The sequence below is a fragment of the Mastigoproctus giganteus genome, chromosome 1 (assembly GCF_048544385.1).
Source record: "Mastigoproctus giganteus isolate SK-2022 chromosome 1, ASM4854438v1, whole genome shotgun sequence".
Lineage (NCBI taxonomy): Eukaryota > Metazoa > Arthropoda > Arachnida > Uropygi > Thelyphonidae > Mastigoproctus > Mastigoproctus giganteus.
Window position 1 is genome coordinate 7,753,552 of NC_143575.1, and position 13,510 is coordinate 7,767,061.

Genomic DNA, 13,510 nt, shown 5'->3' on the forward strand with positions numbered 1-13,510 from the left:
CTGTATAATACACGAGTCTTGCGAATTGTTTAGTGTTTCTCTTTGCAGCCTGTAGGCATAAAATAAATTAAAATTTTCTGGTTATATTCCAAATCAAAGGGATTTATAAGATAAAGAAAATATAAGAACATCACCGTATTTAGCAGTCATGCAAACAAATGCATTTATTGAATTACTCTCACGTTGACCTCTCGGATAAGGAGACGTCAGTTTGTAGAAGGACGACCTTTAGTGCAATCTTTTCAGCATCGTTCAAAGCAACCTATAAACGGCCGCTTCGGAGTCCCTGGGTGTCCCCTACTGATCTGGCCCAGCTCCTCGTGCCGTGAACGAATGCTGCTTCCTGGTGATGGGGCCTTCCAGTAAATAAGCGGCCAGATGAATAACATGCTATTCAGAATACCCACGTTACTCACACTATCATCTGGCTCGGGCAGATTTTGCTTCTGCACAGTGACACTTCTCGTAATTTTGTGGGGAACAACTGGGACCACTTGCAATACACAGTGTCCACAATGTCCAATGATTAAAATGTTTTAAATTTGAAGACTGTATAAAACGGGATTTGGTGAATCCAGCTTCATCACTTAGTCTGAAGTTATTTCCAAAACAGAGAGGCCTTGTGGTCTCAAAGCATCAGAACGCATCCACAGTGGTCACTTGAAGGGGTTCCCAAGGGTCTATTTTGGGTCCCCTTGTTTGGAACATTGTGTTAGACACCTGCTCTTGCCTGACTTTCACAGTACCCATACCATAACCTACGCAGACGACTACAATCATCAGCTTCGGCGGGTCTGTCCCACCCCGCATTAGAATATTAAGCAGAAACCGTTCTCAATGATCTGTATGCATGGACTTGTACTCCTAAAATTAAACTTTCACCTACAAAAACCAATGATTGTTTCCAAAAAGAAACTATGCAGGACCACCAAAAAGTTAAAATAAATGGCTGATAGGTTCCAATGCTGACAGAAAATAAGGCTTATTGTAGATGACAAATTAAAAGTTACTTCTCACGTCAATACCATGTTGCCAATTTAAAGGTGTACTAGAATGTTAATAAAAACTTAGACAGGAATAGGATTTGAGGCGTAAACCCTACACATTTATTACGTTTTTGTCCCTATTGGCTTGCAGTGCTGGTGCGTGGTTCCACAAAGTCAAAAACGTTAAAATCCAAACCTCATAATAGGCAGAGATTCATGTTACTTGCCATTTTTCGGTCTCAACAATGGCGCTTCAAGTGTCAGCTGGGTTTTGTCACTAAACCTGCATCTAGTTTCTAAAGGTCTCACCTACAAAAAAGAAAACTTATTCCTTCTGAGGAATATGGGTATAATTACAAACATAAATATCAACACCAGGTAAGAAAAGAATCGCTGCTGGATTGAATTAATAAAGTTATGGCAAATTCGATGGTATAACTCTACAAAAGGAAGGATCAATTAAAGCTTCATTCCAGATGTGAACTCGCACATTTATTATGTCACTGTCCCATTTACAGTGATCTTTGAGATTCATGACTGTACCCTTTTATCCACGGAAAAGAAAACTATTTCATGGATGATTAGAGCTGATTTAAAATTTTTCAAGATTTCACAATCAGTTTTTCTCCAGAAGATCTATAACTCTTGCTACTGCTAGTATCACATATACTAAGAAAACTCAGAATAGTTCAACATCATAACGATTTCTTCAATAGTTTAACGATTCTAATAACTCCGGAGTTATTGGAATTTTTTTGTCGTTATTGGAACTTGACAACATTCCAGTTGGCTTAGATATTTACTTTTTCTTTTTAACTTTGTTTTTTATTTATTTATTTTATTATTTTCATTCTTATTTTTATTTATTTATGATGGCCCCTTCGGGGATGGAACTGAAAGCCCTTCACAGCAGGATTGCTGGTACCGCTAGATGGACCCAGGGGAACTGGAATGCTTGCGATCATAAGTTTGGCTTCGTGTTTTCCTATGAGCGTGGGATCTGATAACCAACGTTCTGGAGTCGCCCTCGTAGACATAACACGTGCCCTTTATATTTTCCTCGGTCAGAAAACCAAGTACAGTATTAGTATTAAAATGGCAGACTAATGCAAGGAAGAAATCTTATGTAGCTTCTTCTGTCATCAAAAAATAAAATAAAATACCTCCCTATTTTCATATATTTATCTACTTCTTTCCAATTTGCCTGATATCCTTTAAATCTAATTGAAACGTCTAACTTATTCCAAGGAAACGCTCATAGGAGAGGGACAGCGAACCGCTGTGTAAAACCACAAATCTAAAACGCTTTCACCTTTTCGCAGTGGATAAAGCCGATGTCCCGATCTCGTTGATCTTTTAAAAATGAATAAAAACCAGGCCAAACATAGCAGGTGGAAGAGGCGCATATCCCCGCCAAGCCCGGATGATAAGAAAATGGAAAACACGAGAGAGAGAAAATGCCTTTCCAGCAGCACTAAGAGAATTGCGTAATTGCATGAGATGAGTACTTGACTTTCAACAGCGCCGATTAATCATTCCGTTACAGTACAGGGGCAGGTTTAAACAAATCACGTCCGCCTAACGTCACCGTTTTTTCTGCGTTTGCTACCTCCGCCGACTTTAATGAGATGCCCATTAGTGGCCACCACTTCCCGAATTCTTCCGTTCGGGGGCGTAAATTTCAGCGTTGCTTACAGACGCTACACTAACGACTGTCGAACTAAGTGTGCCACCCGCGTGCGTGCAAACAGCCCCTTCTTTCATCTCAATCAACCGCACGTCTTTTAAATAAAGAACGCACTTTCAGAGGCTGCCAAGCAGTCGACCGATTCTCACTTGGCCAGCTATCGTTTCGCGTAAATGCAGGCAGGGGGGGACGCTTCTTACGCATTTACCTCTTTCCGCCGTTTGGCATTTTGCGATCCAGTGATGAACAGGCTGCGAATGGAATTTTTTTCACGTAGAACAGTCCTAATTTTAACAACCCCCCCACTCCACCTTCTCCAGAGGTCTTCATATTCTCAGGTCCGTTCATTCGGAGCTGGAAAGGTAGGGGAGCGCGAGAGTCCCAAAAACTTCCGAATTGTAACAAAAAATGAACGAATAAATAAACAGCTTGAAGGTTTGCTTATCGACTATCTCTTGCAAAGTATTGCAAGACTGTACTGGTCCAGCGATTCTGCTACCGCTGGAAGCCAGAAGCAAAACAATAAGGGTGCTCAACCCAAAACGGGTCTCGGATGACTGCTCACACCGATGCCAATACCGCTTTCTCAGTCAGATACACGTAGTTATCGAGAAAAGATCTCCGAGATGGATTATTATCCGTCTTCAGATGAAGAATCACTAATTGTTATTTGTTTTGGTTGAAAACGAAGGTAGCAATCGTCGAAGAGGAAGGTTTGGTTTGGTTTGGTTTGGTTTTATTGGCGCATTAGCATCTAAGGCTATAATGCGCCAAAGAGGAAGGAAGTGGGTACACGACATTAACCAAGACAGAGAAAGATGTGGCCAATTCCAAATGTTGATGCCGCAGCCGATTGACTGCTGACGAAAAATGTTTTCCCGCTTTTAAGGGGACATATTTTGTATATTATGGAGGGAAGATTGGGCTGGTTCCGAGGTTAAGAAGGGGGTAGCAGGGCGAGAAACATTTAAGAGTATATTTATGAATCCTTCTAACCTTTTTAATTTGTTATGGATTTTTAAACATGATCTGATCGATTGGCATATGATCTATTCAATAATTGATTGTTATACTACTAAACCCATTAAAATAAAATAAAATTAAATTACAATGTCCCAATACAGTTGCCAAATTGTTATAATTATTACAATAACGATAATAATAATTTTTGATGATTAATTACTTATTTAAATTCAAGTTTAAATTTTATATTAACTTTAATTTGATTTTTGACTGGGACTTACTGGAGTTACTTTTTTCATTAAGAGGTTTGGAATATTCTTTTTACTGAGGACGTCTTCAGGCCTGGAGAAGTTCTCAGCAAAAAGAAGATAAGATGGTTCATTCCTTTAAACTGTATCGTTTCAATAATAAATTAATCTACCACGACATAAGAGCGTAGTATCAATAATAATTCAACTATCAATTCATTAACATAATTGGATTTATGTTCACTTCCTGTGAAAATTTTTATTTTTCTTCGCAAGGCTTGTAATCCCCTTCCTGTCTATAATTACAGACATGGGGGACGCGGGAAAATAGAGCATGCTGCGAACCACTTGAGGTTCACTGCAGTCCCGCGTCCAGCGCTGGTGTGAGTCATGCCACTGCCCGCCATATGTTCGATAGTTCACTACTTTCCCGCTCCCACGTTGGTTTGAGCAGGCCTTAAACTGTGGGTCCCGCCCAAGATTTCTACTGGGGACTCAATTTATTACACGTGGTTCAAAACTACCATAATAAGCCAGCAGTCAGCACTGGGGCCTTGACCATGTCCGCCAACCGCATCATGCTTATTTTTTGAAGAGGAAAGTAAACAGCAAATATAAAGGGTTACCAAAACATTATTATTATTATTATCTGTTTATTTCTCTTACGAGACACCCATGGACAGCACGTGGCTAGAGGGTGTGGTTACATTATATCAGTATTTACAAGCATATTTACATGAACTTATTTACAATATTTGGAGATGAAAAAACACAGAATATGTGTTAATGGATTAATTGCGAATGGTTGTTAAATGCTAAATATTATTATATAAATTATTAAATTAGTCTTCTTATTATATTTGTACCTGCCGGTACACATTACCAAATATTTCTGTCCTATACATATTGTCTGTACATAGTTTCTCTGCATCTATATTTAAATTATTAAAATAATTCACAGTATTTGCTGGGAAAAATCTCCCCAGAGAGTCCAATTGAGTCAGTTGGCACTTGAGACTTGGTTCTTCTCTGTTTATTCTCGGTCGTGTCATCCGAGGGCGAGTGATCACGTTTCCCACTTTCGGCGCATCTGTTCTCTCCGTTAGTAGCTTTGCCAGAGTTAAGATGTTTCTGGTTGTGATGATATACTTCCAGGGTGTGATGTCCAGATTGGCAGACAAGACTGCTCTTGAGATGGTAAACGGTTTCCCGGCGATCTTGTTTAGCCATCTGAGGAGCCAGTATTCTACTCCTAAGAAGGCCTTGATGTTGTTTTCGGGGGCCGATGACCAGATAGTCGATGCGTACAACGGAATCGGTGTAACGCATTTAAGGATGTATTGGATCATGAGATGAGGGCTTCGGAGACCGGTGAGTTCTTGTCTGGTGCTCCAGAGTGCTGCGTATGTCTTTTTCCTAATGTATTCGAAGTGAGGTATGAAGTTTAATCCTTCATCCCACTTAAGGCCAAGGTCAACATGTGCGGGAGATTTTTGGACTCTGGTATTGTTCACGAAAATCGTAATTTCATTTTTCTTCTTTTTATTGGTGAAGGTCATTTGGGCAGTTTTCTTTTCATTAACTTTCAAGCCAATGTAGTGCAGATATTCTTCTAGTTTCCTGATTGCCTTGTTTGCTTCCTCTGATAGGTGGGGTGCAGTTTCTTGTTCTTTGGAGATTACAAAAAATTTCAAATCGTCAGCATATGTAATAAATTGCTCACAGTTTTGAGCTAAAAATGGGGCTAGTGCTATTGCGAAGAAGGTGGCGGACAATACGCCCCCTTGAGGTACTCCCCTAGAGATACAGTAAGTTGCTGTTTGTTTCCCGTTTATTGCGATAATTTGTCTTTCTTGAAGGGTGTTAGTGAGAATGCTTAAAGTGCTTCCTGAAATGAGGAAATACTCCTTGAGGATTACTGTTATAGCTGGAATTGAGACGTTGTCGAAGGCTGCTGCTACATCCAGGAAAACGATGTCCAACTGTTGTTTATTGTTTAAAGCTAGCTGTATTCGGAGTAGAGTCTCCATTAAATTTGTTATAGTCGACCTTCGAGGAAGTACAGAATGTAAGTATTCTGGCCTGTCCCCAAAGCAGTGCTGATTGACGGTGTTGAGGATTGCTTTCTCAAAAACTTTTTGCAGAGAGCATCCGATTGCGATGGGCCTGAAATCTTTACTGGTTTTAGGATTGTTTATTTTTGGAACTGGTTTTACGTAATATCTCTTCCATGTTTTCGGGATAACCCCCTCAGTTAGTATTCTTTGGAAGAGGTGGTGGAGCGGGTCGATTATGTAAGCACTACATATTTTTATCATGAATAGCGGGAACTGGTCCGGCCCGATCGTTGCTTTATTGGGGAGCGAGTTAATAGCTTCCTTTAAGTTTTCCCTGCTGATATTAATTTCACGTAATATGTTTCTAGCTCTAGTTTTGTTAGTGCCAGTGGGATCCGTCAGTTTTTCAATCATTTTCTGCATCTCGCGGATGTTTTCCTCACAATTTTTCTGCTTTTCATTCAAAGGTTTTCCGAATGTGACTTCTGTCCACTCTCTAAACAGCTGGTCCGTCATTTCTTTTTTGTTCTTTTTCTTGCTAATTATTCTCTTTCCTTTATTTAATTTTTCCTTAATAACCTCAATGTATGCTTGTCTTTTCAGTCGAATGAACTTTGCCCTTTCGCATTTATACGTTGTCCGATCAGTCGGGTGTCCAGTTCTTTTCCTCTTTCGGTATAGCTTTTGCTTCTTTTTAAACATAACTTTAACTTCTGGAGTGAACCAAGAATTCGCTCTGTGTGAGATCTTTAATATTTTCGCTGCTCCTAGACGGGCGATATTCAAGAGTAACCGCGAAATCTCGTCTGTGGCTTCTTCAGTGGACATCTTATGTAGACTTTGAAAGTTGTATCGCGCTAAGCATTGCAAGATGACCTCTGATTTAATATATTTTGTGGAAAATATCAACTTCGATTCATTACCCTGATGTGTGTCGCAGTTCTGATCGGCAGTCTGTCTTCGAAGAGCAACCTCCATTGAAAGCGCAGAGTGGTCGGAGGAAAACTGTAAGGAGTTGTCTATTAAGTTAACATCTTGCGCGTTAAAATAAATTAAATCCAGGCGTTGTAATCCTCTTGTCGCAGGTGTTGTTAATTGTTTCATTCCGAGTGCTTCTACTGTGGCGTCTAGCTCTGCTTTTGCATCTTTATTCCTCGGTAACGGCATATTCAGATCTCCTAAGATGATTGTCTCAATATTTACGTCTAAGTTTGATACCAGCCAGGTAAAGAACTCATTTCTGATCTCTCTCGTATGTTCTGGTGGCATGTAGATGAGGCAAAGCTGTACCTTGCTGTTCTCACCGGAGAATGTGGCGATAACAGCTTCAAAGTTATCTGAATTAGAGCTTTGTTCTTGCACAATCTGGAAGTCGGTTTTATATATCATCATTACTCCTCCGCCCCTTTTGATCTCTCTCCCTCTACCAATGCACTTGTAGCCTAAATTGTCTACCAGGGCGTCCAGCTGTTTATTATTTTGAAGCCACGTTTCTGTCAGACAGATAAATGAGTGTTCTGCATTTATTAGAAGACTCTGCAAGGTGTGGAGTTTATTGGATATGCTGCGAACATTTTGTAGGAAAATGGAGACTTTTGTATCTTCTTTGAAGACTGGCGAGGTGTTCATTGATTGCTATTGTTTTGCTAGGGTGTTCACTGCACTAGTAGTGGGCCTTGTCGATTGTTCTCTGTATCTTTTAACGAGGGTGCCACTGGGCCATATATTTCTGTTCAGTAGTTGGGCTTCACAATTAATGGGGCAGGAGATAGTGAAGGAGGAGTAGGCAGGGTGTCTAGTTCGTACTTGACGTTGCTTGCTGTTTGATTATGTCGTCTGTTAATATGTTGTAGCTGTGTTAGGATGGTGTCTAGTTTCCTATCCATTACTGAAACATACTGAAACAGTTATTGTCCTCCCCCCGAGTTTTCAACAAGAAGGATTTTTTTTTTTTTCATTTTCAGAATCATGTTCTGTAAATAATGGGAAACATTTGGAAGACTCGATTTCGATGAAAAAAAAAAGTTGTTGAGTTTCAAGTGCTTTTGCATCGAATTCCTCAAAAAAAAAGTCACTCCGAAAAAGGGTGCGAAAAGCCGATGTTTCCTTCACACTGGGCACTTCATTAGCCGAAAGATGCTGAAACTATTTCTACAAGAGGATTGTTCCTCTCTTTCTCTTTCTGTCTGTCAGATCGCGATCGACAAGGTTGAATAGTTGCGAGGACGAAGTTCAGACTTGGAATGAATGTTCGAAACTGATAACATCTGGTTTCTCCTTCCAGGTCACGCAAACAGCTGGAAGGAATTACCGATTTGGGCATCAGGAACTTCATACCTGCATCACGAAACGCTACACTCAACTGAGATCGGAATTTGAACTGACATCAGGCGAATGTTTGTTTTTATAGTCTCTGAAGAAACGCCGACATCGGCTATATACTGCGGCTTAATCGACAATCCACTGACACCATGATAGACGATCTCAGGCGGAGTGAGCAGGGTTCTCCCCTGAATTAATCCGCCCGCACAGCCTGCAAATCGTCCGAAGACACACTTGTACAGATACAATACACAATAAAGAGGCCTCATGAACCGGTGCGCTATGACCAAGCAGTCAGAGCAAGAGAAATTAAAAGAATCTGGCCAGTGGGCCAACTCTGAAAGAGTAAGAAATCGAAGAAACATAGTTTTGGAAAACTTGACGCTGCGTAGTCTCTGCTATTAATCTGAACACATCGAACAAACCGAAGGAAATACAGTATGTGACTGGTAGCATTCCCAAAAGAAACGTTGCAGTTGGTGTTTAAAAAAATCACACATAACGCCAAAACCTGCCGTCAAGCAAAGGGAGATCGCTTTCGACATCTCTTAAAGAAACATCAATTAAAAAAGGCTGTACTATACAAATTTTGAATTCTGGGAATATACGCGCAATGCGGTCACGTGTGATTTATACACACCCTGTATAACTGTGATCATTGCCTTGTATCCTTAGACAGCTCACAAACAGCCGCATGAGATGGAAATTTACGATATTTACAGTAATTGGTGTCATCCCAGGATTTGTTATTGCAGAAAATCACATAAATTAGAAAACAAAATACACAGTATAAACCAAACGTCAGGACAACATTAAAACGACAATAAAACACGATTTATTTACGTTTATGTGATATACAAACATACAAAGAACAAAATCCAAATGGATTTTGTTCTTTATATGTTTTTGCTAAAGAGCATTGGTCTTTAAAGAAGTACGAAGTTGTTTAAAAAAACTATTCAACACAACTACGGGTGACGGTGACACGGGTTTGCTCGTCCAGACTTTCAGTTGATACTGTACAGGGAACAGTGAAAAACAGCTGAGACGGGGCTCCTCCGTAGCCAGGTGGTCAGGAGCAGCAGTGCGTAGCACACGCTTATTGATTAGACCGGGGTTCGAACCCGTGACCACTTCATATTCCCGGAGCAATATGGCCTTAGTTGCTAATGCTCCTAAAAACCAAATAACTAACAAACAACAAACAGCTGAAAACTCACCTTGTCGCAAGTGTCCATGATACGCAGTATGACTTCTTGTTGGTCCACCACTTCTATCTTGCTATATGTGTCTTCTAGGAAGGAAAAAAAATAAATAAATAAAAGGGTTAGTTTCAGACAGCCAAAAAAAGTTATATCCAAAGAGAAACATGTCCTCTCTCTCTCTGGCTTTTAATAGTGAAACCTGGGGTAGAGAAGCAGAGAAAAAAGGGTTTTGTTGAAGCAAAGTTGCTTGCGATTGCAATTGTGGAATCTTCTTTTGGCATTGCAAAGTTCGGTTGTCACCCTTGCTACGAACAGGTGTTTGATGATGCAGATTAACTTCCAACGGAACAAATGGCACGAGATCTGGGTCTAGGCTACAGGCAAAACAAGGGGAAGGAGTCGCAGAACTCCGATGGAACTCTATAAATATACAGACAGAAATAGGAAGTTTAAGCAGCTGAGGCGAGTTCCAGCTCCCGGCCAGAGCCTGTTATTCTCGACAGTATGGGGAACTCTGCAGTCGTTCTGAAAAACAAAGAACACAGAGTTGGGGGGGGGAGAAGTTTAAATTTCCGTTTTCTCACAACTCAAGGTTACCCGCAAGTATTCAGATCACACTGTGTATGCCCACGAGTTGCTTTAGTGTATCTAAAAATAATTAAAATATGATATTCTTTCGGTGACACTACCACCGCTGTGGCGCTGAAATAATTGTTTGGTTATTATAAAGTTAAAATACTGGATACCGAATTTTTGAATGACACTCACGATCCATACAGTTCAGTTTACGACACCAAGTGGATAAAATTGACCATCCAGTGATAATGACAGTCTTATACCAATGATAATGAATTAAAAATTTTGATACATTATTTTTGGTGTAAGACTGTTCATGTTATAGTTTTTTAGTTTAGTTTTTTAGTCTTTTAGTTTTTGAGATGGTTAACCACGTAATACCTTTATTCTAAGTTATCTTATATAAGTATTTCCCGTTTATACTCTGGGATTGTCACAGAGGGTCAGAGCAGCTGCTGATCACAAAAATAGATTAAGACTCCAAGCAGCAGACAGAAATGCACATTCTTATAAAATGTGACTGTAAATTTGATTGTAAAGTACTGCGATTTATTCAGAATTAATTTGAATTTCAGCTTGATCTGGGTGTTCTAGGATAGTATGTCACGTGGTGGACCCTGACGGAATTTGAAGCGTACCCCAAAAAGTTTTACGATTGATTAATACAGTCAATATACTGTATATACTCTGTGCCAGACACCCTTCACCCTGTGCACAGAGCCGTCCCAGGGTGACCCAAGGTTTCTTGGGAAATAAACTGATTTAATAAATAAATAAATATTTAATGATTAAATATTTTCTATTTTACACTACCAAAAGTACTCGGACACATTTCAATTAAGGAAAACTTGCGTTTTTGGCAAACGCAAGTTTTCCTGAACAAATTAATAAGAGATAAGCTCACCATACTTGACCCCAATAACAACAAAGATCCATCGTCCAGTTTCGCAGCAGGAAGCAAGAATTTGTTTCCATTCCTGTTTCAATGCAAGTGTCAGTTCAGAAGCACAAGACGGGCGTATTGACTAATGACTAGCGTCCGTATATTTCTGATTGTCTGTAAATTGCGTGTATTCGGTGGTCGAATTGCCTGTTTGATGGGCGAAAAACTGGTTTCAGGGGAAACAAAACAAAAAAAAAAAAAAAAAAAAATGCAAACCCTCGCCTGAGACCTATTTAAAAACGTTCCTCGCGCCGTTGAAGGGAATATAACTCAGGCCTTTTTTACCCGGTAGGGGGGTACAGTAATGATATCCACTGGGCTACCCGCGAGGGCTGTATAGGATGGGACATTATCATGCTGGAACATGGAGGGGGCTCAATTTCATTAAACTGCCAGTGTGGATATCACAGAATTGTCTAAGATGCCAGCGTATGACTTTATTTGAGGTTTTTGCCTTTACATCCAACGGTCCAAGTCGAAACCACGAGAAACAGCACCACACCATTACCTGTCTTACTCGAACCGAACTGTGGGCACAATGCACTGTTACCAGTGCGTAACAGTGCATTGCGCCCACGGTGAAGTTCGGCATTCCTCAGTCATTCTCTTTGCTCACACCTATAGCACTCATTTCTATAATCACCGTCCTCCCCACATGGAGTGAAAAAGACCTGGGCTCGAATCCCGTCAATGACGCGAGGAATTTTTATGGGTCTTTCTCACAACGTGGCTGAGTTAGTCAGTCTTAGGCAAGGATAGCATGATTTTTTCTCCTGGAAACTGGGATTTTTCGTCCAGCAAACAGCAAATCGACCACAGAACACACACAATATACAGACATAATACATGGCGCAATATGACTTAAATTGCAGATGCGCCTAGAACAACAAACACTCATTTCTGGACATTTTACGAATCCTATCCTGTATATCATCACAGAGAACCTCGGCGGAGTCGATTAACGTTTAGAAGGCGCCTTACGCAAGACATGACACACATATCCACACACACACTTATATTGGTCCATATTAGGTGAAGCCCGTGCAATGCTCATTAGAACCTGTTTCCAATGTTCCAAGGTCTAAGAACGATGGGATTTATGCAACTGCAACCATTGCCTGCAGCAGGAGCATAGAGAGAAAGAAAAAGACGGGTCAGCTGCCGCGGACATTGTGGAGGGGGTCCGAAATTGGAGTTCATGTCCCCTAAGAGAATAAGCGAGCTGACCCAATGAGACGTTTTCTCTGTGACCGTGTTGGCTCTTGACTCCACCGGTCTACAGTAGAGCTTAGTCCATTGTTCTAGATCTGTGACGAAAATTCAAACCCTGAAGTTTGTTCGCAGATGCTGTTACAGACACTTTGTCGACTTTTAGAACATCAACGTAACGTTTTCTCAAGGACGTCTGTCGGTTCGGTTATCTGACCATTCGCCTACACTCACATCGCCTTAGTTTTTCCATTTTTTGGCTACATCTGAGAATTCAAACGCGGTGCTGCAGCACGCATTAACAAACTGCTGAAATGGCATCCGATGATCAATTCTGAAATTCCGTAAGCACCTCTCTTCTTGTTTGTAATATTTCTGCCCATGTTTAAACTTGTTCCTGCTTTACATACATCTCTTTTATACCGTTCGCTACATTGGTAGGAGTGTCCGAGATTTTTTTTTTTTAAAGTTTAGGTGGCAGAGTAATTAAAAAGAGTTGAAAAACAATGTAATCAGAATACTGCATTGTGTCCATTACGTTCTTGACCTCATCTTCTGTTTCTCGAACAACAGATGATCACTAAATTCCAATGGGAAGCAGACATTAAAACAACGGCTCTCAATCAGTAGGTTGCGGTTTCTTTCAAGGAATATCAAAAGACACCTGCTGGGGAAGGCAACGTTTTTCAAATAAATTCTAAATGGAAAACAGGGTCAAACGAAGGAACTAAGCTTGTTATCACTAATAAAGGAGTTGTTAAACGGTTACGGATTTTGTTTCTTTTAAAAAGGGGCTTCCAGAAGCAGAAAGTTGAGAAACACTGAATTAAGGCAACTGACTGGAGAAACTGCGTATCCTTACTTCTGAAATGGTCTACGAAGTAACCCTCAACTTCTCACCATTGTTTTGAGCCTTTGTTTGATCACCTCGCATCACACATAATGATCGGAAAGAACGGAACCTTGCTTAGAACACTTTTATGACAAATCCTCATGGTGTTTCTTCTGCACTTATTTTCGAACACAATAACAGATGGAACTTTCTGTTCTTTCTCAAATGCTCAATATTGTTTTGATGAACATCTTATCATTTGGTTATTAAATGAATCATGGGTACTCGCCTTCCTAAATCATTACTCTCACTTCTTTCTCAGGTTGTGTATAATAAACTGAAGCAAGAAAAACTTGGGCTTGTGCAACTCTATTTTTAGACTGAAATATTGGAGTTTTCAATGTCGCCTGCCAGGGCAAGGCTGCTGCTACATGTTGCCACAGAAAGTTAAGGGTTAAGTATAAGCATTATGGAATGATTCA

General features: G+C 40.3%; 1 protein-coding gene across 2 annotated transcripts in view; it reads right to left on the bottom strand.

Annotated features, from left to right (window-relative positions):
* The window catches only part of LOC150090528 (ras-like protein family member 12), a 58,225-nt gene that overhangs the window by 13,716 nt on the left and 30,999 nt on the right, over positions 1–13,510 (bottom strand). For both annotated transcript variants that reach the window (XM_090378634.1, XM_090378626.1), the window contains one exon: positions 9,484–9,557. In XM_090378634.1, the coding sequence (XP_090234760.1) occupies positions 9,484–9,557 (74 nt within the window). The remainder of the gene's footprint in view (positions 1–9,483; positions 9,558–13,510) is intronic.